Raw genomic sequence first — 25,498 nt, forward strand, 5'->3', positions numbered from 1 at the left:
GTTGGACAGCTCAGTAGGAATAAGAACACACATATCTGTTTGTATTAATCACAGCAGTATCGTGCCTATATCACTCCCTGTATTAGCAGCTGGCATTACTATTTTGTTCACTGACAGAAATTTAAATACTTTCTTTGACCCAGTGGGAGGAGGAGGTCCTATTTTATATCAGCACCTATTCTGATTCTTTGCACATTCAGAGGTGGACGTACTTACTCGTTCCAGATTTCCTCTGGACGTCTCCTCTGGGCATCTTCTTCTGCCTGAGCACAAACCAGACGCCCTAGACCTAGCTCGAGGCCCCACCCCGTCTGTCTGACTGCAGGCTTGGTCTGGCTCCCCCACTAGCTTGCTGTGTGACCCGAGGCAAGCTGGCTCCCCTCTCTGGGCCCTGGTGCCCCCAACAGTCAAATGGAGGCAGGCATCCCTGCCTTGGGAAGCTGGTCGCTGTGAAGTGGAAAAGCCAGAGGCTCACGGAGGTCTCGCCCAGAGACAGAGGGATCTGGGAGCTCTGGAGGGCAGACAGGTCAGGAGCGCTGTCCAGTGCTGGTGGTGTGGGCAACCCAGAGTTCCTGACCTGCCTCCGAGGGCAGTGAGCGCCCCTTCCCTGGGGGCGAGCAGCTGAGGCTAGACAGGCAGCTCTGTGCTAAGGCCCTGGATCACCCCGCCAAGGAGCCCCAGCCCTGGCACCACGCTGCTGCTGACCCAGCACTTTCTGCCCACCTGGCCGTGCTAAGCTCCTTTCTGGCACGGAGAGCATGGCAGACAGGGGTGCACGGGTGCACGGGTGCACCTGCAGAACCCTGTGACCCCTGTTTTAGGGAGGAGGAGGAGAGGTCACCTGCCCCGGCGCTGCTGCCCTCAGAACTCCCGCTTGGCTGTGCCCGGCCCGCCTCCTAGAAGCCTGGCGGTGGGCGGTGCATCCTGCCCCAGCCAAGGGTGGGGGTGGGATGGGGGCTGGCGGCGCTTCCAGGGGCGGGGCCAGCAGTGGGGGCAGGGTTCCTACTTGGCTGTTGCTGGGAAGGAAGGAGGTGACGGCACTGCTGCAGCCATTGGGCCTGGCACTGGCCGGCCACTCGGGGCCAAGGGGCAGTGGCCGGCTGGAGGTACAGCCCTCGGGAGGGCAGGGCCCAGGCCCTTCCCTGGGCCGGCGGGGTGGGGACAGGCCCAGAGCTGGCTGGGCACGACCACGGGACACTCTGTGGGAGGGCAGGGGGCCTGGGCACCCTCCCAGCCCTCCTTCTCCTGCTGAAGCCTGTGCCTGGACCTTCCCTCCATCCCCCCCGCCCCCGTCATCCTACCGCCTGAGGGGAGGGCTTCTCTGGGCCGCCCCGCTTAACAGCACGAGGCCAACCCGGTCTGTCTGACCCCGAACCCTGGCAATGAATGGCCAGGCTGCGGACTTGGGTGGGAGAGAGTTGGAGGGGGCAGAAGAGCAGATCAATGTGGAAGCAGCTGCCCTGGCGGGAGGGCACTGGGCTGCCCCTGCTGGGGCCGTGCCCCCCCTACCCCCAGCCTGGGTGGGAGAACGGGACTGGCCACGGGTCGGGAAGCGGCACGTGGCAGCCCTGCGTTGGCGCAGGGGGAGGGAAGGAGTCTGGGTCGGAGGCCGGGGGGGCAGGGGGCGGGCAGATGCCCGGCCTTGGAAAGGCTCCCCGGGCAACCACGTGACGCTGAGTTTCCAGCAGGAGGTCCTCACTGTTGGGGGCTCCTGGAAGGTTAAGGAAATCCAAGGACGAAAGGTAAGTGCAGACACGAGCCGGGCTGCACCTCCCCGTGCCCAGGGCGCCTGAAGCGGGGCAGAGCTGACGGAGGGACTGGGGTGCCCGGCCCCAGCCTCCAGCCCCCCACCCCGAAGCCCCTCAAATCACCCCTGCCTGCTCCCTCCTCTGCCCCTACCCCGTGGGGGGGGGGGGTCTCTGTGGTGAGGGTGGGGCGGCCCTGACCGACCTGAGAGCCCGGGTGCCTGCGGGGGAGCGGAGGGGCTGTGGTGGGCAGTGCCCACCGGTGAGGGCGGGAAAGGGTGTGGCAGTGGGCCCCCCCCAGCCTCTCCTCCCCCAGACCAGGCCCCGAGATGTCTGCGGACTGGGAGTTTGGGAGGGGGCGGGACAGCCAGCAGGCTTGGCCACACGGCGGCCCTGTGACCTTGGTCACCTTGGCGGGCCTCCTTGGGCCTCAGTCTCCCCCCCTCCATGAAATGGGGACAACTGTCGTCTTGACTTCCGAGCAGAGAGAACGCGTGTTCCTGGCTTGCCATGTGGCACACGCTTGGAAATGGAAGTGGTCTTAATTAACTGGCTAATTGATATCAATCACAGCTATTAACGTAGGTGCGGGACCCACCTCACTATCTCGACCACAGCCAAACCCCTCTTACTTTTCCTGCGGATCCCACAAGTGGGCCCAGGAGCCTCTCTGAGGCGTCCTTTCTTCTCTGTGTTCCTCCCCTCCAGGGAGACACCTCTTCTGCATCCTGTCTCCTTAGAAGGTGGGTCCCCGTCACAGTTTTCTTCTTATAATTATGAGGCTCTTCTGACTGGGGAGGGATGCAAGGTGAGCCCTGCAGGCTACTGGGAGGTCACCGAGGAGGAGGGAGGCTGCTTACCCATCCTCCGAGTCCCTACCTGGTTTCGAGACGGCCCGAGGGAGCAGGGCGCCTGGGCCCCGCTGCCTTGCTCACCATCTGCCTTGGGTCCCAAAGGGCTGTGGAGCCAACGTGGCAGAAATAACTTCTGTCTGGGGTTGAGACGGGAGTTCCCCCGGAGGGCGTGTTGGGTACAGCCTGGAGGGTTGGGTGTCCCTGCCCCAGGGCTCCCCACCACCCGCCCTGTGGCCCTGCAGCCCTGCCCCGCCACGCACACTGTCCCCCTTTTGCCCCCCTTTTGCCCCCACCGTGGTCTCCCCTGGGCCCAGCCAGAGCCTGAAGCGTACGAGGCCCTCAGTACACGTGGACAAATGCACGGGTGCACACGTGACGTGGGTGGGTGGCAGGAGGACGGCCGGAGGGTGACAGCGCGGGGGCCCTGGGTCCCACTTGCACGGAGCCCTCTGTGCCCCAGGCAGCGCCGACTCTCTCCCCAGCGCCCTGCGGTGCTCAAGCCGAGTCCCCATGGCCTTGCTGAGCCGAGCCCTGCGTGTGGCCGCCACCCGTCCTCGCCGGAGCCCTGCCCAGGGCCTGGGGCTGCGACTCCTGACCAGCGGGGCCGGGCCCCCCCCTGAGAAGAGTGTGCCCTACCAGCAGACCCTGAAAGAGGCACGGGACCCCTGGGCAGGCGCCCAGGGCCCAAGCCGGCCCCTGCCCAGCACAGCCAGCGTGGTGGTCATCGGCGGGGGCAGCTTGGGCTGCCAGACCCTCTACCACCTGGCCAAGCTGGGCATGAGCGGGGCAGTGCTACTGGAGCGGGAGCGGCTGACCTCCGGGACCACCTGGCACACGGCGGGTAGGGGCCTGGGTGCAAGCGGGTGTGGGAGGGACTGGACTCAGCCAGGGGCCAGCTCTGGGTTGGCACCCGGAGGTCTGTGAGAGGCAGCTGAGCTGGAGGGGGAGGACACGGGGAAAAGATGCAGGGTCCTTCTGAGGGTGACCCTGCGTGCCCCCTGAGTCTCTGGAGAGCTGTGGAGGGGAGGAGGGAGCCGATGCTGACTATGGGATCCTGGAGGGCAGAGCCGAGACCAGAGCTGGGAGCCCAGGCAGCTGTCTACTCAAAGAGCAGAAGCCCTTTCCCTGGATGGAGCCACCCGGGATGAGGGCCGCCCATGGGGTGTAGAGGATGGATGGGGAAGGGACCATCAGGGGTGACGCAGAGCGGTGTCCTCCATGGGCACCATGATTCTCAGCCAACTAACCAGTGGGCATAGAGTAAAAGCACCTACTGTGTGCATGTCCCCAGGGCAGCCAAACTTCTGCCTTAACCCTGCGTTAAGTTAGCCAGGTTCTGTGGGGAAAACACTCCCACTTTGGCCAGTGTGAGCGTGATGTCGCTGGACGTGGAGCTGGGAGGAGGTTCAGGCATCGCATGTCTCGAGAGCTGACACAGCCGGCCCCGCACGCCACTGCCCCTGCCTCCCCACTGTCCTGTCTCGGCTGGGCCCACACAGCCTCTTCCCCACTGCTACCTCTCCCCTGGCCTCCCGCTCCCCAAACTCTGCTCGGAAGGGAGCAGCTTTGTTGGTGAAGAGGCTGCCTTTGGACTTCAGTCAGTCCTGGGTTGGGGTCCCGGCCCCATCATCACCCGTCCTGTGATCCTGGGCACAGAAATTTCACTATAAAATAGCCATGCCTGCCTCCCAGGACTGCTCTGTCACCCAGTGATAGGCTCAGTACACAGTAGGTGCTCCATAAATGGGAGCCTTGGGTATTGTCACGCTCTGAGCTGCCCAAGGGCGATGTCCTGAAACTCAGCTCTGACCCCGTCACTTCCTGCTCATCTGCCACTCGGGGCTCCCCGCCCACTGCCTGGTCTTCAGGAGCCCGGGCCTGCTGGGAGGAGCCGGGGCGCAGCGCCGCAGTGCTGGGGCTGACGGCGCCCCGCCCCTCCCCCGCCAGGCCTGCTGTGGCAGCTGCGGCCCAGCGACGTGGAGGTGGAGCTTCTGGCCCACACGAGGCGCGTGGTGAGCCGCGACCTGGGGGAGGAGACTGGGCTGCACACGGGCTGGATCCAGAACGGAGGCCTGTTCATCGCGTCCAACCGGCAGCGTCTGGATGAGTACAAGAGGCTCATGTCGGTGGGTGCACCCCTGCCGGGGCGGGGACTCATGTCCTGGGCGCACTCCCGCCCCGGCGAGTGGCTCGTGTTGGTGTGTGACCCCCTGCCGGTGGTGGGTGGGGCAGCGTAGCACAGGGAAGGAGCCCCGACAGATCTGGGTTCAAGCCCTGGTGCTGCCCTAGCTGGCCGGGCCACCTGGGCCAAGCGGCGTTGCCTCTGAGCCTCGGCATTCTCACCTTTAAAATGGGACCGTGTTGCGCAGCACCGTTTGCCGAGCCTCAAGGCAGGAGAGGCCCGATAAACGGGAGTTATCAGCATGCACGGTGCTCACAGGAGTCAGGATGAATGATGAGGAACTGCACTACCCAGGAGGAAGGACCACCCTTCCCCCGGCACCGCTGACGGGGCTGAGGGAACGCCACGGTGGGCGAGACGGCAGAGAAAGCCTTCCGCTGTGGAAGGCCCTCTACTGGGGTGGAGAGTTGATTCCTCACCCAGAGCAGCCAGGCCCGGAGCCCAAATTCCAGGGCGTGGCTGAGACTGGCTCCTCCAGCAGTTCATTCCTTACTGAGCACCAACTGAAGAGTGGCTCAGGGCCCAGCGAGCAGAGCGGGCTGTGTGGGTAGCAGAGGTACATTGTCACAGGGATGCCGAGTTCCTCTGGGTGCCCAGGCGGAAGCAGCGGCACCTGGCTTCATTAGAACGGGCTGGGTCTCTGGGGTTAGGAGGTGGCCTCATTCTGCCTACTCCCCCCACCTCTTCCCCCCGCCTTGCTCACTCATCAGCTGGGATGGAGGCGCCAAAGGTGCCCAGGCAACCTTTCAGCTCAAGCTCTGAGTGAGGTCTCTGCCGCTTTTCATTCACACTGCTCAGAGAGAGAATCTGATTGGCTCAGCTCATCTCTAGTTGGGCGGAGCCTGTCCTGATGGATGGATGCCTGGGGGCATTTGATTGGCTGCCCTTGGGCCAATCAAATGCGTCGGGGGTGTGGTCTGTCACACAGTCCGGGGCCTGGGACAGAGGACCCCAGGGGACTCTCGTCTGGGAAGCTGGTCTGACCATCAAACCTGGTTGAAGCTCAAAATATCAGACCTATGGGGATTATTTTTATTTATGTTATATAGTAAATCCGTATGTGCCAGGGACTGGTCTAAGCTCTTTAAAGGCGTCAACCATAAACCATTATCACCCCCATTCCCCCAGGTGACATTAGCAACTTGCCCCAGGTCACATGGCTCATGTTAGAGCTGGATGGGGGAGGCGGGAGGGCCCCAGAGCCTGCTTCCGAGCACTCCCCGGGCTCCTTACTCTTCCTCGGAGCTGGCCTGAGGGACGGGGGCCGCTGGGGCATGGTGGCCGGCTTAGGGTTCCTGGGGGACACGGGGTCCGAACTGACCCTTGGAGACCCAGACAGGGAGGAGAGTGGCCAAGGGGGTCTGCTCCCCAAGGGCTCAGTTACTTTCCTCTGGGTCCCCCAGTTGGGCAAGGCCTATGGCGTGGAGTCCCACGTGCTGAGCCCGGCAGAGACCAAGGCACTGTATCCGCTGATGAATGTGGATGACCTCTACGGGACCCTGTACGTGCCACATGACGGTACCATGGACCCCGCCGGCACCTGTACCACCCTCACCAGGGCCGCCACTGCCCGGGGAGCGCAGGTACAATGGCCTTCCGGCCCTGGGTCCCCTGCTCCCAGCCCACCCTTCCTGCCTAAGAACCCCGAGACCAGAAGGCAAGAGAACACGTGCCGTTCTCTCTGCTCCACATAGGACCTGAGCCTCTAATCCACATAGGACCTGAGCCTCTAATCCGATCCTGCAGAGGCCAGCCGGCCTCAAGTTTGTCCCCCATGTCAGCTCTCCTCCCTTCCCCGAGGTCTGGCCCTGCTGGAAGAGTGAACCTGCCCCAAATCTCTTCTTGTAATTTTTATCTTCTTTTGTCTCAAATACACACATAGTTGTAGGAAAGATTAGAAAAGACAAATAAGCAAGAAAGAAGAAATGAGGATCACCCAGAGGTAACCAGTGTTGACATTGTAGTTTTACTGCAAGTAATTTTCTATGAAGATGTATATGTAAATAAAATGGAGCCAAAGTGCACTGTATGTGACCTTTTTACCGCAAGCATCTGTCAGTCAAATGAGCCCTCCTTTTCTTGTTTTTTTTTCAAAGAAAGCCTCTGTCTGGGGGGACAAGTTCTCCAAGTCAAGGAACACGTGGAGTTAGTTTCCACCCTGTGGTCACCCCATTTCCCCAGTGGGGTCACATGAAGCCTGCCTGAGTAGAAGCAGGTGTCCCGGGTCCCGTCTGGGCTGGCGGTAGTGAGAGGGTAGGTGGTCAGTGCTCAGAGCGCCCACGTGGCTTTGGAAGCAGCTCCTGTCCCTCCCAGGTCATCGAGAACTGCCCGGTGACCGGCATCCGTGTGCGGACGGATGATTTTGGGGTGCGGCGGGTCGAGGCTGTGGAGACAGAGCACGGCTCCATCCAGACGCCCTGCGTGGTCAATTGTGCAGGTGGGAACACGTTTCTTCTGGGCTCCCAAGTGGCCACCCTGGCTGCTGCCTAAACCTGGCCGTTCTTAGGGGTGGGGGCCCAGGCGTGACCTGGGGAGTCACTGCCGTGGCAGACAGGCCTGCAGAGGCGCCCAGCTGGCTGGCCCCCGCCAGGTGCCAGCAGAGCTGAGCTGTCTGCTCTGCCTGCAGGAGTGTGGGCAGGCGCCGTGGGCCGGATGGCTGGCGTCAAGGTCCCGCTGGTGGCCATGCACCATGCCTACGTCGTCACCGAGCGCATTGAAGGGATCCAGGTGAGTAGATGGCCCCGGGCACCATGTGGGTGGTGCACGGACCTGGCTGTGAAGCCCAACACTTGTAGGTTCCTTCATCGCCCTGGGCGTCAGTTGGCCTCATCTGTGAAATGGGACTCCTCATGACTGGAGGGTTTGGGTGGCCTGAGAATGAAATGAAGTAGCACAGGCATAACCCTAGGGTCCTGACCCCCTTTGCCTTCGGAGCATGGCTTCTCATTGATGCCCAAGCCCGTCCTGCGTGGTGCGGCCGGTCTGGCTTTTGCCATGTTCTGTGCCCCAGGTGTTTCTGGGAACCTGTCAATGCTCGCATGCTCCCAAATGTGCCATGGGTGCCAGTCTCACAGGACATTGATCCCCGGCCCTCAGAACCTCCCAGGGAGCCCTGGAGACACCTCTGCCAGAGGAGGCGGGGCGGGGGGAGGGGAGCTGTGCGCCCCCTGCCCTCTCTCCTCTCCTCCCTTTCTATCTCCCCTCTCCTGTGCTGGTGGCTGGTAGCTTCCTGTCACCTTGCCATTGACCACTCCTCTTTCCCTCCAGCCTTCTCTCCCTCCCTCCCTCCATCCATTATCCCTCCACTCATTTCCTTCCCTCTGTTCCTCTTGCCATCCCTCCATCCGTTCATCCCTCCTTCGATCCCTCCCTCCCTCCCTCTAGCCCTTCACCCATCCATTGATTCATCTATTTATCCATCCATTCGTCTGTCCATCCTTTCTCTCATGTATCCATCCAGCCATCACCCCCTCTACCCATTCATCTCTCCCTTCACCCATTCCTCCATCATCCACCCGTTTATTAATCCATCTAACCCTCCCTCCCCACCCCTCTCTGCATCAAACATTGGCTGGATGAGCTCTGTGCTCCAAGCCCTCATCTAGAAACCGGTACTATAACAGAGGTAAGAACCTAGTTCTTGCCCAGGTGAGCTGGGGGAAGGGTACACACAAGTCAAGATATTATTTATTTTAAAACAGGCTGACAGGGGCCCCCAGGGGGCAAGCACAGGGGCTATAGAAACTTCCAGCCTATGGACCAGGGAGGTGCCCTGGCGGAGACCATGTCTGAAGGGTCTCCTGAGGCATCTGAAGGGTGGCAGAGAAAGAACGAGTGGGAGAAGGGGAGGACCCAGAGCATGGCAGCCGGGGAACTGCAGGCAGTTCAGAGAAGCAGGCCTGAGGGTGTGGGTGTGGGGAGAGTGTGAGAGAGCAGACTGACCTTGTTTAGGGTCAGGCTCCAGCAAAGAGGGTCCTGGGAGCCTCGTCCCTGCCCTGGACAAGCCTGGCTTCCCTCTGGTCACCAGGCTGGCCGCTGGGTGGACCCAGTGGCGGAGGGGTTGGGGGGAGCTGGTGCAGGGCCGGGGTCTCCACCGCTCTTGCCCCCCGCCCCGCACACACACAAGGTTCCCCCGTTCGTGGAAGAGTTTAATACAATCCAGCGTGCTCCTCCCGAGGGCTGCTGTGTGCACTCGGGGTGGGGCTCTGGGGAAAGAGGAATCACTGCAGCTGTTGGTGGGAAGAGTCTCTGGCCCTGGTTCTGTGGGAAATAACCCCCGTGGCCACCAGGGGTCACCCTCAGGCCGCAGTGGGCTCTCGGGGGCTGGACTAAAGCTGGGGACAGGCTGGGGGCAGAGCAGGGCTGTGTCCTACAGAGGGAGGAGGAGGGTCACGGGGCATCCACAGAGCCCAAGACTGGGGCCTCAGTCTCTCCATGCCCTGATGCACATGGTGCCTAGCTTTGAGGCAGCTTTCAGGGAGAAGCAGGGCAGAGTGGGCCCAGGGACCCGCACCCTGAATTTTAAGGTCAGAGCCAAGCTGGGGTTATTCACGTTACTCACAAACACTGCCCCCACCCAGCAACCCGTGTGTTCTGGGAACCCCAGGCTGCGCTCCAGGAAAGGGCCACCAGCCCCAGAAACTCTGAGACTTTTGTAGGAGAAACGAGGAGATTTGGGGCTGGGGGGCCAAGTTCCCCATGCTCCCCTCCACGTGGGGAGTCTGGGAGGCCAGCCCCTCCTGAGGCCACACCTGGGCAGCCTGAATCTGGGACAAAAGCAGGCCTCTGGCCCTGACCTCCCACGTGGTCTGATGCCACAGTGGGTCAGAAAACAAGCTCCTTTAGGCCAAGGCAGCTCCTGCAGTCAGGGCTCTGGGGCTCATGCGGGGAGGCCCCTGACACTTGGGCCTGTCTTCGGCTGGCCAGGAGGCTCCCTGGGTTGACAGTCTTGCAGCAGGACACCGACTGCCCAGATCTGGGCCTCATGGTGTTGGCCCCGGGCTAGCCCGTGAGGGCTCAGGGCTTTGCCACCTGGACCACAAGCCCTTTATCTTTCTTTATGGGTGGCCAGAGGGCTGTGCTGCCCTAGGGATCCCAGTTCTGAGAAGCCGTCCAAGTCCTGGGTCCTAGCCGAATGCTGCCCCCAGCTCCTCTGTGACCTTCTCCCTTTCCCTTCTGGGCCTGGCCTCTGTGTCTATCAAACGTGGTGGCCCAGATGCTCCCTCATGGTCTGGCATCCCCACTATCCTCGACCCACTTTTGCAGAAACTGCTCTGTTGGGGCACAGAGCAATGGGAAAGGGCCCAAGCTCAGGGTCTGCATCCCAACTCCCCCATTACCCAGCCAGGTGAGTCGAGGTGCCACCTGAGCCTCAGTTTCCTTCTCTGCAAAATGGGTAAAAATTGTAGCTACCTCTTAGGGCTGTGCTGAGGGAGGAACCAAGTGATGGGCTGAAGGGCTGAGCACAGTGCCTGGCACATAGCAGGTGCTCATTAGGTGAGGACCACGATGACCGTGACTAAGGGCATGGGATGGTCCAGCCAGCTGGTGCTTCAGAGGAAGAGAGCAGGGAAGGCTGGAGCCATCCGGCGGGCTTCCTGGAGGAAGCAGCTGACAGGATTTGGATGGGGGGTGGGGCCAGGAGAAGCCGATGGAAGGAACGGGCTGAGATTAGGAGGCAGAGACACCAGTGGAATTGGCGTTACACCTATAGGGTGGGCTTCCGGAGGGAGGAAGCAGTGAGGGTACCCTGCGGATGCCTTGGGGCTGAGCTGAGCCTGTGCTGGCCACTCTGAGGCAGCTGGGGCCTTGCAAGGCAGGGAGATGGGGACCCTGATCCTGCTGGACGAAAGCCAGGGGCTTCTCTGGCCACCAGGTGTCCCCGCTGTCCTGCTCTATGGAGCTCTGGCATTCTTTGGTTCTGTTTTTAAAGTAGTAGTGACAACAGAGGTAATGATACCACTATTATTATTCCTGAAGTGCTCGGTTACTGAGAACTTCCCATGTGCCTTCTGGCGATCAGTGCAGACATTCTTAGTCCAACTCTGCAGAGGAGCCGGGCGACTAGGAGACTGGATGGGCATCTGCCAGGTTATCCCTTTTGGTCTCTGCCGTGTCCTCGAAGGTGGGGTGGAGGGGTCACATCAGATGTGTCCATCTCCAGGGCAGGGGCAACGGAGAGCAGGGTTGAGAGGAAGCAGTTCCCCCAGTGCTGAGGACCCCTGTGGAGGTGGGCCTCTTCCGACTCCTGCTCACTTTCTAAAATGCTTTGGTTTTGTTTATCCGTTCATTTATTGGTTAAATCAGTAGTCAGTATTTGCAATATAATGACAATGAGAACATTGTTAACTCCTGAGCAAATAGTGTCCAACGTTTCGTGTTTCCTGGAGTTATTAATAGTTTTTTTCTGGTTGTTCAGTTTCCTGTGTAGCTGTGACTAATTCTTTATTCCTATCTATCTATCCATCTATCTATCTATCATCTATCATCTATCTATCTCTATCATCTATCTATCTCTATCTATCATCTAGCTGTCATTTATCTATCTATCTAACATTATCTTAGTCCTTAAAACCCCATACACATTATCAGTCCCCATTTCCCACCCCACCCTCAACTTAGATAGTCACTAATCTAATTTCTGTCTCTATGGATTTTCCTATTTTGGACTTTGAATGAAATGGAATCATACCATTTGTGGCCTTTATGCCTGGCTTCTTTCACTCGGCATGACATTGTCAAGGTTCATCCATGTGGTACATGTAGCAGAATTTCATCCCTTTTTATGGCTGAATAATATACTCTTGTAAACCACAATTTATTTATCCGTTCATCTGTTGATGGACATATGGGTTGTTTTCACTTTTTGGCTATTGTGGATAATGCTGCTATGAACATTCATGTACAAGTTTTTGTGTGGACATATGTTTCCCTTTCTCTTGGGTGGAAGTGGAATTGCTGAGTCATAGAGTAACTCTATGTTTAACTTTTTGAGGAACTGTCAGACTGTTTTCCAAGGAAGCTGCACTGTTTTACATTCTCATCAACAGTGTATGAAGGTTCTGACTTCTCCACATTCTCAGCAATATTTGTTATTGTCTATCTTTTTGATTCTAGCCATTGTAGTGGGTGTGAAGTGGTATCTTGTGGCTTGAGTTGCATTTCCTTAATGACTGATGATGTTGAGTGTCTTTTCATGTGCCTGTTGGCCATATGTATATCTTCTTTGGCGAAACCACTATTCAGATACTTTGCTCATTTTTAATTGGATTGTCGTTCTATTGAACTGTAAGAGTTCATACATTCTGGATACAAGTCCCTCATCAGATTTATGATTTGCAAATATTTTCTCCCATTCTGTGGGTTGTCTTTTCACTCTCTTTTTGGTATTGTTGGCAGCACAAAAGTTCTTAATTTTGATGAAGTAGAACCTATGTAATTTTTTCTTTTGTCCCTTGTGCTTGTGGTATCATATTTAAGAAGGCATTTCCTAACCTAGGCCACAGAGATTTATTCCCATATTTTCTTCTAATAATTTTATAGTCTTAGCTCTTATAATTAGGTCTACAATACATTTGGAATTAAATTTTGTGTGTGGCGTGAGGAAGGCGTCCAACTTTGTGCTTTTGCAGGAGGCTATTCAGGTGTTCGGGCACCATTTGCTGAAGATTTTCCTTTTCCGCATTGAATTGCCTTGGCATCCTTGTGGAAAATCAATTGACCATAAGTGTGAGGGTTTATTTCTGGACTCTCAGTTCTATTCCGTTGATCTATATATGTCTATCCCTATGTTTGTACCACTCTGTCTTGAGTATATTAACCTTGTAGTAAGTTTTGAAATCAGAAGTGTAAGTCCTCCGTGTTTGTTCTTCTCTTTTAAGATTGCTTTGAATATTCTGGGTCCCTTGCACTTCCATAGGAATTTTAGGATCAGCTTGTCAACTTCTGCCAAGAAGCCAGCTGAGATTTTGGTGGGAGCTGTGTTGAATCTGTAGATCAGTTTGGGGGATACAGTCATCTTAGCAATAGTAAGTCTTCATTTTGTAAACTTGAGAGGTCTTTCCATTATTTACATCTTCTTTAATTTCTTTCAAAGACATTTTCTAGTTTTTAGAGTACAAGTTTCGCACTTCTTTTGTTAAATTTATTTGTAAGCATTTTGTTATTTTTGATGATATCGTAAATGGAATTATTTTCCTAATTTCATTTTTGATTGTTCACTGCTGGTATATAGAAATACAGTGGTTTTTGTCTGTTTGTTGTATCAATATACAACCTTGTATCCTGCAACCTTGTTGAACTATTTTATAAGTTATAATAGCTTTTAGTGGGTTCCTTAGGATTTTCTATATGTAAGATCATGTCATCTGCACATAGAGATAGTTTCACTTTTTTTTCCCTCTGGATGCCTTTAATTACTCTTTCTTGCCTGATTCCTGCCCCGGCCAGGACCTCCTGTACAATGTTGAATGGCAGTGGTGACAGTGGACGTCCTTCTCTTGGCCTGGTCTTAGAGGAGAAACTGCTAATAAGTATGCATTTGCTGTGGGTGTTTCTCAGATACTCTTTATCAGGAAGTTCCCTTCTATTCCTAGACACTGGGTGTTTTTATCATGAAAGTGTTTTATCTGTCAAATGCTTTTTTTGCATCTGTTGAAATAATTAGTGGTTTTTTGTCCTTTACTGATAATGGTATATTACACAGATTTTCAGATGTTAAACCAACCTTGCATTCCCGGGATAAATCCCATTTGGTCATGGTATATAATCCTTTTTCTATGTTGCTGGATTCAGTTTCCTAGTATTTTGTCAAGGATATTTGCATCTATATTCATAACTGTCACAATTTTCCCCCAAACATCTCAACAGATCTGTCAAACACCTATCAGTACTATTTTCTGCATACTCATACATGGCAGAGGAATAACATAAAGTCTGTAAGTCCCATTCCCCTCCCCTGAAGGACTCCTCCCGCTGCCTTCTGATCTTCTCCAGCAGCCTCTGATTGGCTGTTACCCTGGGACCCTCCTCACCCATCTCTGGATCCGTGGCATGGTCTCTGACCACTTACTGAGAAGGGTACCTGGAAAGTAATATCTCTGTGTACATGAATGTCTGAAGAAAATCTTTATTCTTTCTTACAGTCAGTTGATGAATTGACTGGGTCAAGAATTCTGTATTTAAAATCGTCTTTCAGAATTTTGAGGACTTTGCTCCAGGTCGTCAGCCTCCAGGAATGCTGTTTCTTTGTTTAGGACCCACCTGTTCACCTGATGTTCCATCCTGATGTGGCCTTGGTGCAGGCCTGGTCCAGTCACAGGGCTTGGTGGGCACCTGTGGGCCCTTCAATACTGAGAGTCACGATTTTCAGTTGGAGAAATCATCTTGGATTTTTGCTTTGACTTTCCTTCTACTCCATTTTCTCGGTTTTCTCTTCCTGGAACCCCTGTAAGGCGGACATCAGACCTTCAGGATTGACTTTCTAATTTTCTTATTTTTTTCCCTTTCCTGATTTCCATGCCTTAATCTGTTTTAGCCTAATATCTGGAAGATGTCCTTGGCCTTATCCAGTCTTTCTGTCGAATGCCCTTCTCTTTGGTGAGGGACCTCCATGTCAGCGTCCGGAGTCTTGCCCAGACCACTCAGTGTCTCCACAGAAGACTCTCCAATCTGTTGTCGAGGGGGGATGGCAGCCCACTCCTCACCTCCCCGGAGCCTGGAGCCCCTGGGGACCCATTTCTCCAGAGACAGACCTCAGGGCCCCTGCAGGGTAGGGCCAGGCTCTGGGCTGCACGCGGCGGGGATGGAAGGGATCTGGGTCCAATTACTTTGAAGAGACCCTAGTCCAACTTCCTGTTCATGTACACACACATACTCTCTCTCACACTCACTGACACACACGTGCACACTCACACACATGCGTGCATGCACACATACACACTCGGCCCACCGCCCCCTGCAGTTTCACCGTCCCCTGCAGTTTCAATGGAGTGGTTTGTCCACTGTGTGACCCGAGGCCCCAGGTCCACCCTGTCCTCAGGGTCCTACGATGGGGAGGTGGCACTGTGGGCCCAGCTTGGGTCTGTGACCCTGACCCCAAGGCCTCTGTGCTCCACCTTGCAGAACATGCCCAACGTCCGCGACCACGACGCCTCCATCTACCTCCGCCTCCAAGGGGACGCCTTGTCCGTGGGCGGCTACGAGACCAACCCCATCTTCTGGGAGGAGGTGAGACACCAGGGCTCGAGGGAGGGGTTGGGGCTGCGTCTCAGCGTGGAGGAGGCTTCTTCCGGAGACTGTCCCCCCGGAGCGCCCCCGACCCTGGGGGCGTACCTGAGAAGTGGCAGGTCCCCCATCCCACAAGGTCAAACCCATTTTTTCCAACCCCCGAAGAACCTGGCACACAGGCAGATCCAGACTCGGGGCAGGTGGAGGGCTTGCCTCAAAACATCAATAGTCAGAGGCTGCAAAGTGTGAAATAATGACTTTAGAAGATTATGAAAGCATTGAAGCCCTCTGTCCATCAGCAAACAATCCCATGCCCTCCCCCACCCCCCGTGGTTGCAGCTGTGTCTCCCTCCGGCCTGGGCCGCTCTCCTGGCAGCTCCTGGGGTTCATGTAGGGCCAGCGGCCCCCTCAGCACACACACCCCCAGCCCCCTAGAGCACGTACGGACCACCCCAGCTCCCATACTCATGCATTTAGTCTACAAATTGAACAACAAAATGACTCCTTTCAGCCAGATACTGTTTAACTTTGGGGAGAAAGAGGGAGACCAAGATAAGAGTCCCTGTCCCCAGAGGCTTCTATTCTGGTGGGGAGACACACAGTAAATAAGCAAAGAAGTAATGCAATTTGGGATGGTGTTCTGTGCCCTGAGTGAAGTTAGCAGGTTAAGGACAAGCCTAGCGAGACTGGCGTAGAAGGATGTCCTTCGGTCTGTGGTCGGGCAGGGCTCCCTGAGGAGCTGGCATCGGGCAGAGAGCCCCGCAGAGAGAAGGCGGGGGAGGGGCTGCCCCAGGGGGAGGTGAAGGCCCTGAGGTCAGACCAGGCTTGCTTTTCCCGAAGAAACGAAGGAAAGTCAGCATGGCTGTGGGTTGGTGGTAGACGTGGGCAGGGTCCGCTCATGTAGGGCCGATCTGACGTAGGTGAATGGGGTGAAGGAGGGCGGGAAGCTGGGCGATCGGGCAGAGGCCAGGGCAACAGTCAAGGGCAGAGCAGGTGGGCCTGGGTCGGGGCGGGAAGGGGGAGCAGACGGGCCTGGGGAGGGGTTAGGGGAGGGGAGACACACTGAGGGGACCAGCCCAGCGCTGTCACCCCCTAGCCGAGAGGCTGGCCAGGCCCTGCCTGTCTCCTCAGTCCCGTGGGGCGCGGTCACAGGGCAGGTTCCCTGCCCGCCTCCCCAGGTGTCGGACAAGTTTGCCTTTGGCCTCTTCGACCTGGACTGGGAAGTGTTCGCCCAGCACATTGAAGGCGCCGTCAACCGGGTCCCCGTGCTGGAGAAAACGGGGATTAAGTCCACAGTCTGCGGCCCAGGTGAGTGGGCTGCGCCCCGAGGCTGGCCCGCGCCGGGCGCGCACCGGCCGTCCCTCCGTCCTGGGCCTCGGGCGCTGCGTTTGCTCCCCTCTGCAGGCAAAAGACGTGCGCTCGGTGAGGGCAGAAGTTCGCCCACGGGCACGCGGCCGGGCTTCCTCCCGCCCACCCCCGCGTGAGTCCCTCCTGAGGTCCCACTGGGCTCGATCCCTGCTTGACTTGCCCCTGGAACTTGGTGTTTTCATCTGTAAGATGGGATGAGCCCCCTCCCAGCGCCTGGTGAGGCTGAGCAAGGAGAGGCGGGCCAAGCGCCTTCCTGATGCCGTTTGCCCTTTGCCCTCTGCCCTCGGCAGCCAGGCCAGCGGGGCCGCACTCCCACACAGCATGGAAAGGCCCAACCCGGTGCCTCCCCTCGGGCCCCTGGGAGAGCTGAGCTGCAGGAGGCTGGAGGGAAAGGGGGAGAACACAGTGGCTCAGCTTCCGATGCCCCCCTTGGGTACGCATGGTGCAGCCCCTGACCCTGCCCGACCGGCTGGTGCCCACGGGGATCGAGCACCAGATGGGGCGGACTCGGACCCCCAGCACTGACGCGTTTGGTCAAGGCCACTAGTTTATTTTTCAGGGCCTGCCGGCCAGGCTAGACTTTGGACCATCAAACTGATGTGACTTGTCCCAGCACGGGTCACTCACATCTCAGCAGGGAGAGGTGAACGCCCAATGATGGAGCCTGAGAGAGGGCCGTCCTGGGGTTGCCCAGGGAGCTCAGGGACCCCAGGGTGGGGGAGGCCCAGGCACGCTGAGTGAGTGTCTCAAAGGCTGTGTGCAGATGGAGAAGGTTCTAGAATAAGATTCAAGCCCGGGGCAACGTAAGCGGGGACGTGGTGTGAAGGAGCTCGCACAGCGCCCGCTCAGCTCCTTCTGACTGCTGAGCGCCTGCCTCGTGCCCGGGCGCGTGGGGAGCGCAGCGGGGGAGCCTGTGTGGGAGGCTGGGCGGAGCTCCCGAAGCGGGAACCCAAAGGGGGTGCGCTCGGGGCAGGGGGGCAGTACGTTCCTGTGTGATGGCACTGGGGTGCAGGGGTGAGGCTGCTGGCCTGGGGTCCTGGCAGACGGTGGCCTCTGGGTGTAGAGGGGCCCAAGCTGGCCCTGGGGCCCAGACGTTTCAGCTGCGGGGCTGAGGGTGGGAGGTACAGGGGTGGTGGACGCAGGGTGGGCCACCCAGAGGGTACCGTGGGGGGCTGCAGAGCCAGGGTTCCGGGCGGGCGAGACACGCCAGCCCATGCTGGTTCCAGCAGAATCACGCGGGCATCCCCCCGCCTTCCTGCGCGGATGGGGTCGCTTTAATCCTCAAGAAAGGCAAGAAACGGGTAGGATGTGCCTACCTAGGGGTGGAGAGAGTTCCGAAAGATACAGTTGCCCAAAGAGGAAACTTTGTGTCTGAGGCTCTGAGTTCCTTGAGCCTCGGTGTCCGCATCTGTGAAATGGGTGACAGGCGGAGTGAGGCGAGGAAGCCACACATTAGGTTGCAGGGCAAGGCCCAGGCCAGCAAAAGGATGCCACAGGCCAGCCGGCAAAGCCATTCCTACAGGCCGGGCAGGGAGTGAGGGGCAGGCCAGGCCAGGGGAGGGGAGGGGTCCCGACGCCCAGCCTGCGGACTGCTGGGGCGTCCAGGCCTCTTGGTTCTGGCGCACACGGTGTCTACACAGCCGCCAGCCCCGACTGCTTCAATCTGTTGAGCTCATGGAAGAGCCTTTGGTGAGAGGACAGCTTTCTGGGGAGAGGCAGCTGGGGTCCCCCGGCCAACCACAGGGTCTTGGGGCACAGGGTGCGGGGCGAGGGCCGAGGGCTCACTGCCCCGGCAGCTTCCCGGGGCTGCGTGGGGCTGGCAGTGAGAAACCCAGGCCCGAAGCAATCCCAGGGGCACGAGTAACCCGGGGAGCATCCTCGCTTTAATTGGACTGGGGGTCATGGCCCCCAGGAAGCCCTACACGGGGGGAGATGCATGTGGAGTCTGGTTTCCCGGCTGCGAGGGAGGCTCCGTGGGGACATCAGCACTTCTCCTCACCAGGGAGGACCTGCCGGTCAACGGCCCCCGGCCTCCGGAGCAGAGCAGGGAAGTCCCAGGCCCCCTTGACTTCGGGGAAGCTGGGGGCGGGGAGACCTCTCGTTCCAAGGTCGGGAGGTCAGAGCCAAGGTGGGGGCCCCTGTCCCTGTGCATCCTGCATCCTCTCGAGTCGTTTGTTAAACATCCAGGCGACCTTGACCCCCAAACTTCCCTCCTGCTGGCTTTCTGTGAGGCTGTTCGGAACGTTGTGGAAACATTTACAGCACTCCCGAAGTGCTCACCGGGTCATCCCCGAACGTAACTGCAGCCTCCCCATCGCTGTCCCGGGAGCCGCCCCCTGCGCCCCGGGCCCCCCACCCCCTGCCCCCGGCTTGCCCCTTGCAGCCCGACCTCCACACAGGCCCCAGGGAAGCCCCTGACGCTTCCTCACGGGGCTCTCGCCCCTCCTGACGCCTCCCCCGGAGGCTCACCAGGGTTGCCGTGGCCTCCAAGGCCTCACCGTGGGCCCTGCCCTCCCCTCCGCCCTGCCTCTCCCACCCTCCCCTGTGGCTGTTTGGAAGCCTCCCCGGCTCCCAGGGCTGGTGGCCTCCTTCAGCTCAGATGCTGAAGATCGGAGTCCGGGGTCGCCGGTCACCAGCACGGAGAAGGACAGCGCTTGTGACCAGTGCACACAGAGGCTGAGAGCCCGGCTGGGAGACAGGCAGCCCTGCCCGGCCGCCTCCTCTGTGACCCGGGGCTATGATGGCGCCAGGCGGGTGGTTAGGAGCAGCCAGCCCTCCGGTCACTCCAGACCCAGTGTCCCACTGTGTTTTCTTCCCAGGCATTCTCTTTTTCCCTTATTTACCCATTTGCTCTCTGTCCCTCTCCCTCTGCCGTCGGCTCCCCGCGGGGTGGGGCTTGTCTTGTTCGGCGCCACCTCCCATGGCCGAGTTCTGGGCACAGACAGGTGGGCTGCAAATGTTTGCAGACCGACTAACTCACAGCCCTGTGAAGTAAATACCCTGACCCGGATTTTACAGATGAGGAGATCAAGGCTCCTCTGAGCCAAGGTCACACAGCTGGGAAGGGGTAAAGCAGGGTTTGAACCCAGGACTGCGGCTGCCAAGTCCAGCTCTTTATCATTATGCCCGAGGATCCCTCTCCCCCCAGTCCTGGCCTCTGCCCTTGGCACGCTGGCAGCAGACAGAAGCGAGAGACTTGGTCTCCTCTCCCAAAGAACTTAGGATCCTTCATTCATTCGGTGAACATTTATCAAGCACCTACTGTTTGCTGGGCCCTGTGCTAGGCTTCGAGACACCGCACACAGTGAGCAAAGTCCAGCCCCTGCCCTCAAGGTACTCGTGGTCCAGTGGGCAAGAGTGCCCTGCAATGACACAGCAGGAAGATGGTACAGTGACCAGGAGCCACGTGCAGTGATGAGGGCTCAGGGAGCGGCCCCTCACCAGCAGGAGAATGGTGATAGTCACGAGACACACCAGGACCCCCCCCCCCCCAAGGCAGAACCCAGTTCAGGTCGTAAATGCTGAGGAACTCAGGGGAATGTGGCAGGAGCAATCAGGGAGGCTTCCTGGAGGAAGCAGCGTTGAGCTGGTTCTTGAGGATAGGGAGGGTCTGGATGAAGGAGGCACCTACACACCCCCACCTCAATTACTGCCCTCTTGGGAGACCCCACCCAGGAGCATGTGGCCGGGAGGGAGCTTCAGGCCTACCCCTCCCTTTCAGAGTCATTCACACCGGACCACAAGCCCCTGATGGGGGAGGCACCCGAGCTCCGTGGGTTCTTCTTGGGCTGCGGCTTCAACAGTGCAGGTAAGCGTGGGCAGCAGTGCGTCCCCGACTTCCTGGCATCCCTGCGAGGGAAGACAGCCAACTGGGCCTCTCCTTCAGGTCTCAGAGCCCCCCCTGGGGTGGGGCGCTGGGCCTAGGAGCACTGCAGCCCTGACAGGGGTGGAGATGGGACAAGCCTGCCGGGAGGGGGTGAGGTCCCGTTAGGAGGTGTGTGGCACCCCGGGTGTGAGATCCAGGGCTTAGGGGCTGACGCTGCCCATAGAGGTGGGAGGGGCACGGAACTGAGGTGCAGGGCCCTGGGGGTGGATTGCAGACCTGCGGCTCTGCTCCTGCCAGGAATGATGCTGGGAGGTGGCTGTGGGCAGGAGCTGGCCCACTGGATCATCCACGGGCGCCCGGAGAAGGACATGCACAGCTACGACATCAGGCAAGTGCCCGCTGGGACCCGTGGGCAGGAGGTGGCTGCCCTAGGATGGGGTGGGGTGGGGTAAATATCCAGGGCTATTTAGAAAGGAGCCTTCCCTGAAATCCAGAGGGCTTCTTGGAAGAGGTGGCAGTAAAGGAAGAAAGGGAAGAAGGCTGCCAGTGGGGGGCGGTGCTGCGGGGTGCCTGGGTTTGGCAGATCCACGGCCCTCCACAGTTTCCAGGACCTCTTGTCCCAGTGTCCTGCCTGACCCGCCTGACAGCTCTGGGATCAGCAGTGGAATCTCATCATCCCACTTGGCAGATGGGGAGACTGAGGCCCGGGGAGCAGGAGGGACTGCACAGGCTTCCCAGGAAATGGGGCTGAATTGGTGGTCATTATTAGGCCGTGTGCGTATCTGGGAGACAGGCAACCCTGAGCGAGATGTCAGCTGCATCCATCCTTCACTCACAGGGTGTCTGGAATCAGTCAGACCCTGTGCCGAGCACTTTCCTCTCTGTAACCCGGGGTGTGATGTACATGCTGTAAATGTCGCTGGGAGCAGTGAGCTCGTTTTTGTAGGTAAAACGCTCGGCATCAGGTCTGCACACGGAAACACTAAACAAAGCTGAGCTGAGCCCAGGGGGCACTGATATCAGAGTTGGGAGGCGTCCTGGTTGCCCACCGACTTCTATGAGTCGGGACAGGGATGCGGGTGCCCCCAGGCAGGGTCTGGAGGGTGGGAATTGGTGGGGCTGGGGTCTGGCCCCCAGGTGGCAGTTCCGCGGCCCGAGCCCTGCAGGTGGCAGTCGAGGCAGCGGCTTGGAGGGGCCTCTGTGGGTGTTTGGCCCGCTCAGCTGTGACTGGGGAGACCCCAGCTGCCCGGCAGGGCTGGAGGTGGCAGGGCTGGAGGTGGTGCTGGCTCAGCTCAGCACGCCCCAGCTCCTCTGCTCACCTCATCCCTGCCTGGCCCGCTGGGGACCTTGCGTCCACTGGGGGGGAAGTCTGGCCCCCACAGAGACAGACATACCCTGAGATCCGCCCCCCCGCTGCCGCCCCCTCCACGGCGCCTGGCACAGCGTGGTCCGCTCTGGCACCACCTTGGAGTCTGTCTGGGTCTGTGCCCACGTGCTCTCCCAAGAGAGGAATGTTCCAGAAATGATAAAGCTGCACAGGGCCTCAGGGATGGGCCAGTCCAAGCCCCTCCTGTTATAAACAGCAAAACAGAGGCGCCGTCGCAAGAGGCATCTTGTCTGAAGTCACCCCGCGTGCGAGCCAGAGTGGGCAGGGACCCAGCTCCAGCCCTGCAGGGCTGTCTGCCGTCCGGCTTCCCTCGGGGGTTGAGGCCTCAGCACTGGAATCGGACGGACCAGGGCGCATCCTCGGCCTCGCCGAGTGGCCTCTCACCTCTGGGGCTGGTGGAGGCCCCTCGCATGGGTCTGAGCCTCCCTCCTCAGCCGCCTCTTCTCACAAGCTGTGACATTAGAGGGAGCGTCTTGTGGGCGGGTTTGTGGGTGGAAGGCAGAGCTCCTGCCTCTGTCCCGGCCGGCTGGGGCCTTGCGTCACAGGTTGGAAGGCAGAGGGCCCAGGGAGGGAGCCCCTGAGTGCTGGGGCCCAGTGGGTAGGGGTCGGGGCTGTGATCTGGGCGGCCCGCTTTTCTGGCCCAGGCAATGCATCCAGGAGATGACTGGCTCATGGCATCGGGCCTGAGCGGTCACTGACGTGGGGCGTTCGTGTCCACCCAGCACCCGTCCCCCCGCATCCCCACTCACATACTGGATGGCTGCCACCACCGGACCAGCTGTGGCACTGGCACCCGGGGCCTCTCAGCACTGATGGGAAGTTCTGCTTCCCTGGCCTGAGCGGGGCATGGAGACCCAGGCCCCACGAGAGAGGCAGAGCCAGGGAATGAGGGCACTGCGTCAGGGAGTCACCAAAAAACCCGGACGAGGGAGTGCCAGCCTTGTCCCCCTGCTTAGACACTCAGAAGGTTGGAGCAGAACTCTGACCCGTGTCACCTTCTCGTCTTACACGCGGAGGACGGGCTCGGGGACGGAGGTGCCTGAGGAGGCGGTCAGGGCCCAGGGCCGGGACCAGGGCGTGTCTGGACCCTGGCCTGCATGTGAGGCTCCCGGGGCTGGCCTGGCAGCAGGTGCCCTCCAGGCCACAGCAGCTGCCTCATGGATGGTGGCGGTGGCACCCCCTTTGGGCACCCAAACAGGTTCTCAGCTGTCCTGACCCCCCACCTATTAGCTGGTTCTTCTTCCTCTCTGACCTCGGTTTCCCCATCTGTGAAATGGGAACAATGATCCACCCTATCAGTGGAGGGCATTTGAGGCTCACGGTAGGGATGCGTCGCCTCCCCCAGGGCCTGGCATAGGTGGGCCCCAGAGCACGGGCCGTTGTTTTTAAAGAAAGCTCTTGGGGTCCTGGCAACCAGGGAAGGAGAAGTCGCTCTTTGTTAGGTCAGGAGGGCGGCTGGACGCCGGACCCCGGCTGCAGGCCCCTCTGCCCGCTTGCGTGCAGGTGGAAAACGGCAGCCGGGTCCTTGTGGGCCACGGGGAGTGGTCTTTCCTCTGCTGACCCCTGTCGTGCTTGGGCTGAGCTGAGCGCCCCCGCCCCTGACACCCACAGGTGTGCCCAGGAGCGAGCAGAGGGGCTGGTGGGGGCCTGTCTAGAGGGGTGGGATGTGTCTGTGCAGGGATCACCCAGCCCTGCCTCAGGCCCATCCCCCTCCCTGGTCCCTGCCACCCAGGGGGTCTGAGAGGACAACTGAGGCTCCACCTCCCCTCCTTGAGAGCCCCCCAGGAGCCCCACTCTCAGCGAGGCTGGGAGGGTGACCACGTCCCAGCCCAGGAGCCACTGGGCTCCCGGTGCCAAGGTGGGTGAGTCTCCTGGCCTCCTCCCGCCCCGGCTCGGCCCCTCGCCAGCCTGCTCCTGCAGCCCCACGTGCCGCCGCTGGGACCCCTCCCCAGGCCCCTGGCGGTGCTCCACGGCCCCCCTTCTTTCTGGAAGCTCCTGGCTTGGTGCAGCAGGTTCCTGTCGCGTGGAATGAGTCAAACCAGGAGCCCCACACCTGAGGCCGCTCTGAGGACTGCACGAGGGGTTCTTGCAGGTGGCCCTCAGCCCTGGGCCTGCCCTGGAAAAGCGCTCCTTACACGACAGCAATCACTACGAATAATACCTGTCATGATAATTCCCACATCTGCAGCACCAGCCCCTGCCCAGATCAGAGCACCACGCTGACCAGCCCCGACGAGGCTCAGGCCAGGCCCCTGAGGGCAGCAGCACTGATGGGGACACAGCCGGGGGGAGGTGGGCCCCAGAGGACACGTGAGATGCCAACAGGTGGGGAGTGAAGGAGTGGGCAGGCGGGGGCCGCAGCGAGCTGGGCGCCTGAGAGGTGGGCTGTTCCCGGGAGGGGCTGCCGGGCGCAGCGTGTAACGCAGCCCAGCAGCTGTGCCCAGCCTGGCTCGGGCAGCTGTGCCCAGCCTGGGGACCAGACGGAAGGGCTGTTGGGTGGCCCTGGCTGTTCTCCCTTCGCGAAGGCTGGGGGAGGGGCCTCTGAGCTCAGCAGGAAATCGCGTGGGACCCGCGGGCGGAGTCGGACACCACCAGGGGGTGGAGGGGCTGCACCTGGTGTCCCCCCAGCTGCCAGGGGACAAACCTGCAGGGATCATGACGACACCATCCCTGGGAGCGGGGCCCCCAGACACAGCTGGGATTTCTCCCGCTCCTCTGTGCCTCTTGGGGGTCTGACGTGAGAGGCCGTCACCGTCACCCCTTGCCTCCGCTGAGGGGCACCGAGGAGAAAGGGGCGCTCCATCACATCTGCTGACCCTAAACCCCGAAGATCCCTCACGTTAGCTTTCACGAGATCATCGGGGCCTGTTCAGCCCGGGGCCCAGGTCGGGGGCGATGGCTCACCCCCAAGCACGTCCCCAGCCTGAGGCCCTGAGCCTGCGGTGTCCACTCCCTGCGCCCGACAGCTGTAGGGGGTTGCAGGCGAGGAGGCTGAGCTCCCCAAGATTTGGGGGCTGCCCGAGGCCCCTCGGTGGGAGAACGGAGAGCCTGGAGCCCCCCTGATGCCTGAGCCACAGGGAGGACTCCCGTGGAGGGGACGAGGGTCCCCAAGGCAGTGACGGGCCACTCCATCCACGACAGGCGCTTCCATCACTCGCTCACGGACCACAGCCGCTGGATTCGAGAGCGCAGCCACGAGTCCTACTCCAAGAATTACTCGGTCGTCTTCCCCCACGACGAGCCCCTGGCTGGACGCAACATGAGGACAGACCCCCTGCACGAGGTGCCACGCCCCCCGCGGTGCCTGCTCTGTGCCGGCTGCCGGCGCCCTCGGGGAGCCCTGGGTGTGGGGTGACAGAGTGCGCCCCTCCCCCCCCCAGCTGCGCGGCAGGTGTTGGCGCCTCCGCTCCCGGGCACTGCTTGCAGCACAGCGGGGGGTCGCGAGGGCCAGGTGCACCGGCAGGTGTGTGCAGTCGCCCATCAGGAGGGCGGGGCCGGGCAGCGGCGTGCTACGAAGACGTGCTCCTGCTTGTGGGGCCTGCTTGGGATGTCTTTCCTGCCTGGCAAGCTTCTACTTGTATGATGAAACCCACCGTCAGGTGCCCTTTCCTGGGGCCTGCCCCTGGGCACTCTCCCAGGCCCCTGACAACGCAGGTGCCTTCCCTGTGCTCCCATTACCCGCCCCCCAACCCCCAGTCCATCTCCATCCCCCCTTCCTTGCCCCCATCTTGGGCTGCATGCTTCTCTTACCTGTCTACGAGGACCCTGGCAGTGGGGGCTGGGCCCCAGTCACTCTGAGTGCAGAGCCTGACTCTGGGTAGGTGCTCAGGGAATGTTTGTTGACTGGACGGCTGGGGCGGGAGGCAGGTGGGCAGGCGCAGCGAGCAGGTAGCATTTAAGCAGAAGAAG

At 59.7% G+C, this 25,498-nt stretch overlaps 1 protein-coding gene across 2 annotated transcripts in view; it reads left to right on the forward strand.

Moving 5' to 3' along the window:
- The first annotated feature begins 1,150 nt into the window (after positions 1–1,150).
- Positions 1,151–25,498, forward strand: part of SARDH (sarcosine dehydrogenase) — a 64,054-nt gene continuing 39,706 nt past the window's right edge. Inside the window, exons 1-12 of one of the 2 annotated variants that reach the window (XM_082402373.1) lie at positions 1,151–1,742; positions 2,331–2,488; positions 3,082–3,440; positions 4,547–4,725; positions 6,185–6,364; positions 7,095–7,218; positions 7,408–7,508; positions 14,904–15,008; positions 16,187–16,316; positions 20,098–20,184; positions 20,500–20,590; positions 24,731–24,872. In XM_082402373.1, the coding sequence (XP_082258499.1) occupies positions 1,383–1,742; positions 2,331–2,488; positions 3,082–3,440; positions 4,547–4,725; positions 6,185–6,364; positions 7,095–7,218; positions 7,408–7,508; positions 14,904–15,008; positions 16,187–16,316; positions 20,098–20,184; positions 20,500–20,590; positions 24,731–24,872 (2,016 nt within the window). In that variant the 5' untranslated portion in view covers positions 1,151–1,382. The remainder of the gene's footprint in view (positions 1,743–2,330; positions 2,489–3,081; positions 3,441–4,546; positions 4,726–6,184; positions 6,365–7,094; positions 7,219–7,407; positions 7,509–14,903; positions 15,009–16,186; positions 16,317–20,097; positions 20,185–20,499; positions 20,591–24,730; positions 24,873–25,498) is intronic. The other variant, XM_082402372.1, reaches the window with a different exon arrangement.

This window comes from Balaenoptera borealis, assembly GCF_965194805.1.
Source record: "Balaenoptera borealis genome assembly, chromosome: 8".
Lineage (NCBI taxonomy): Eukaryota > Metazoa > Chordata > Mammalia > Artiodactyla > Balaenopteridae > Balaenoptera > Balaenoptera borealis.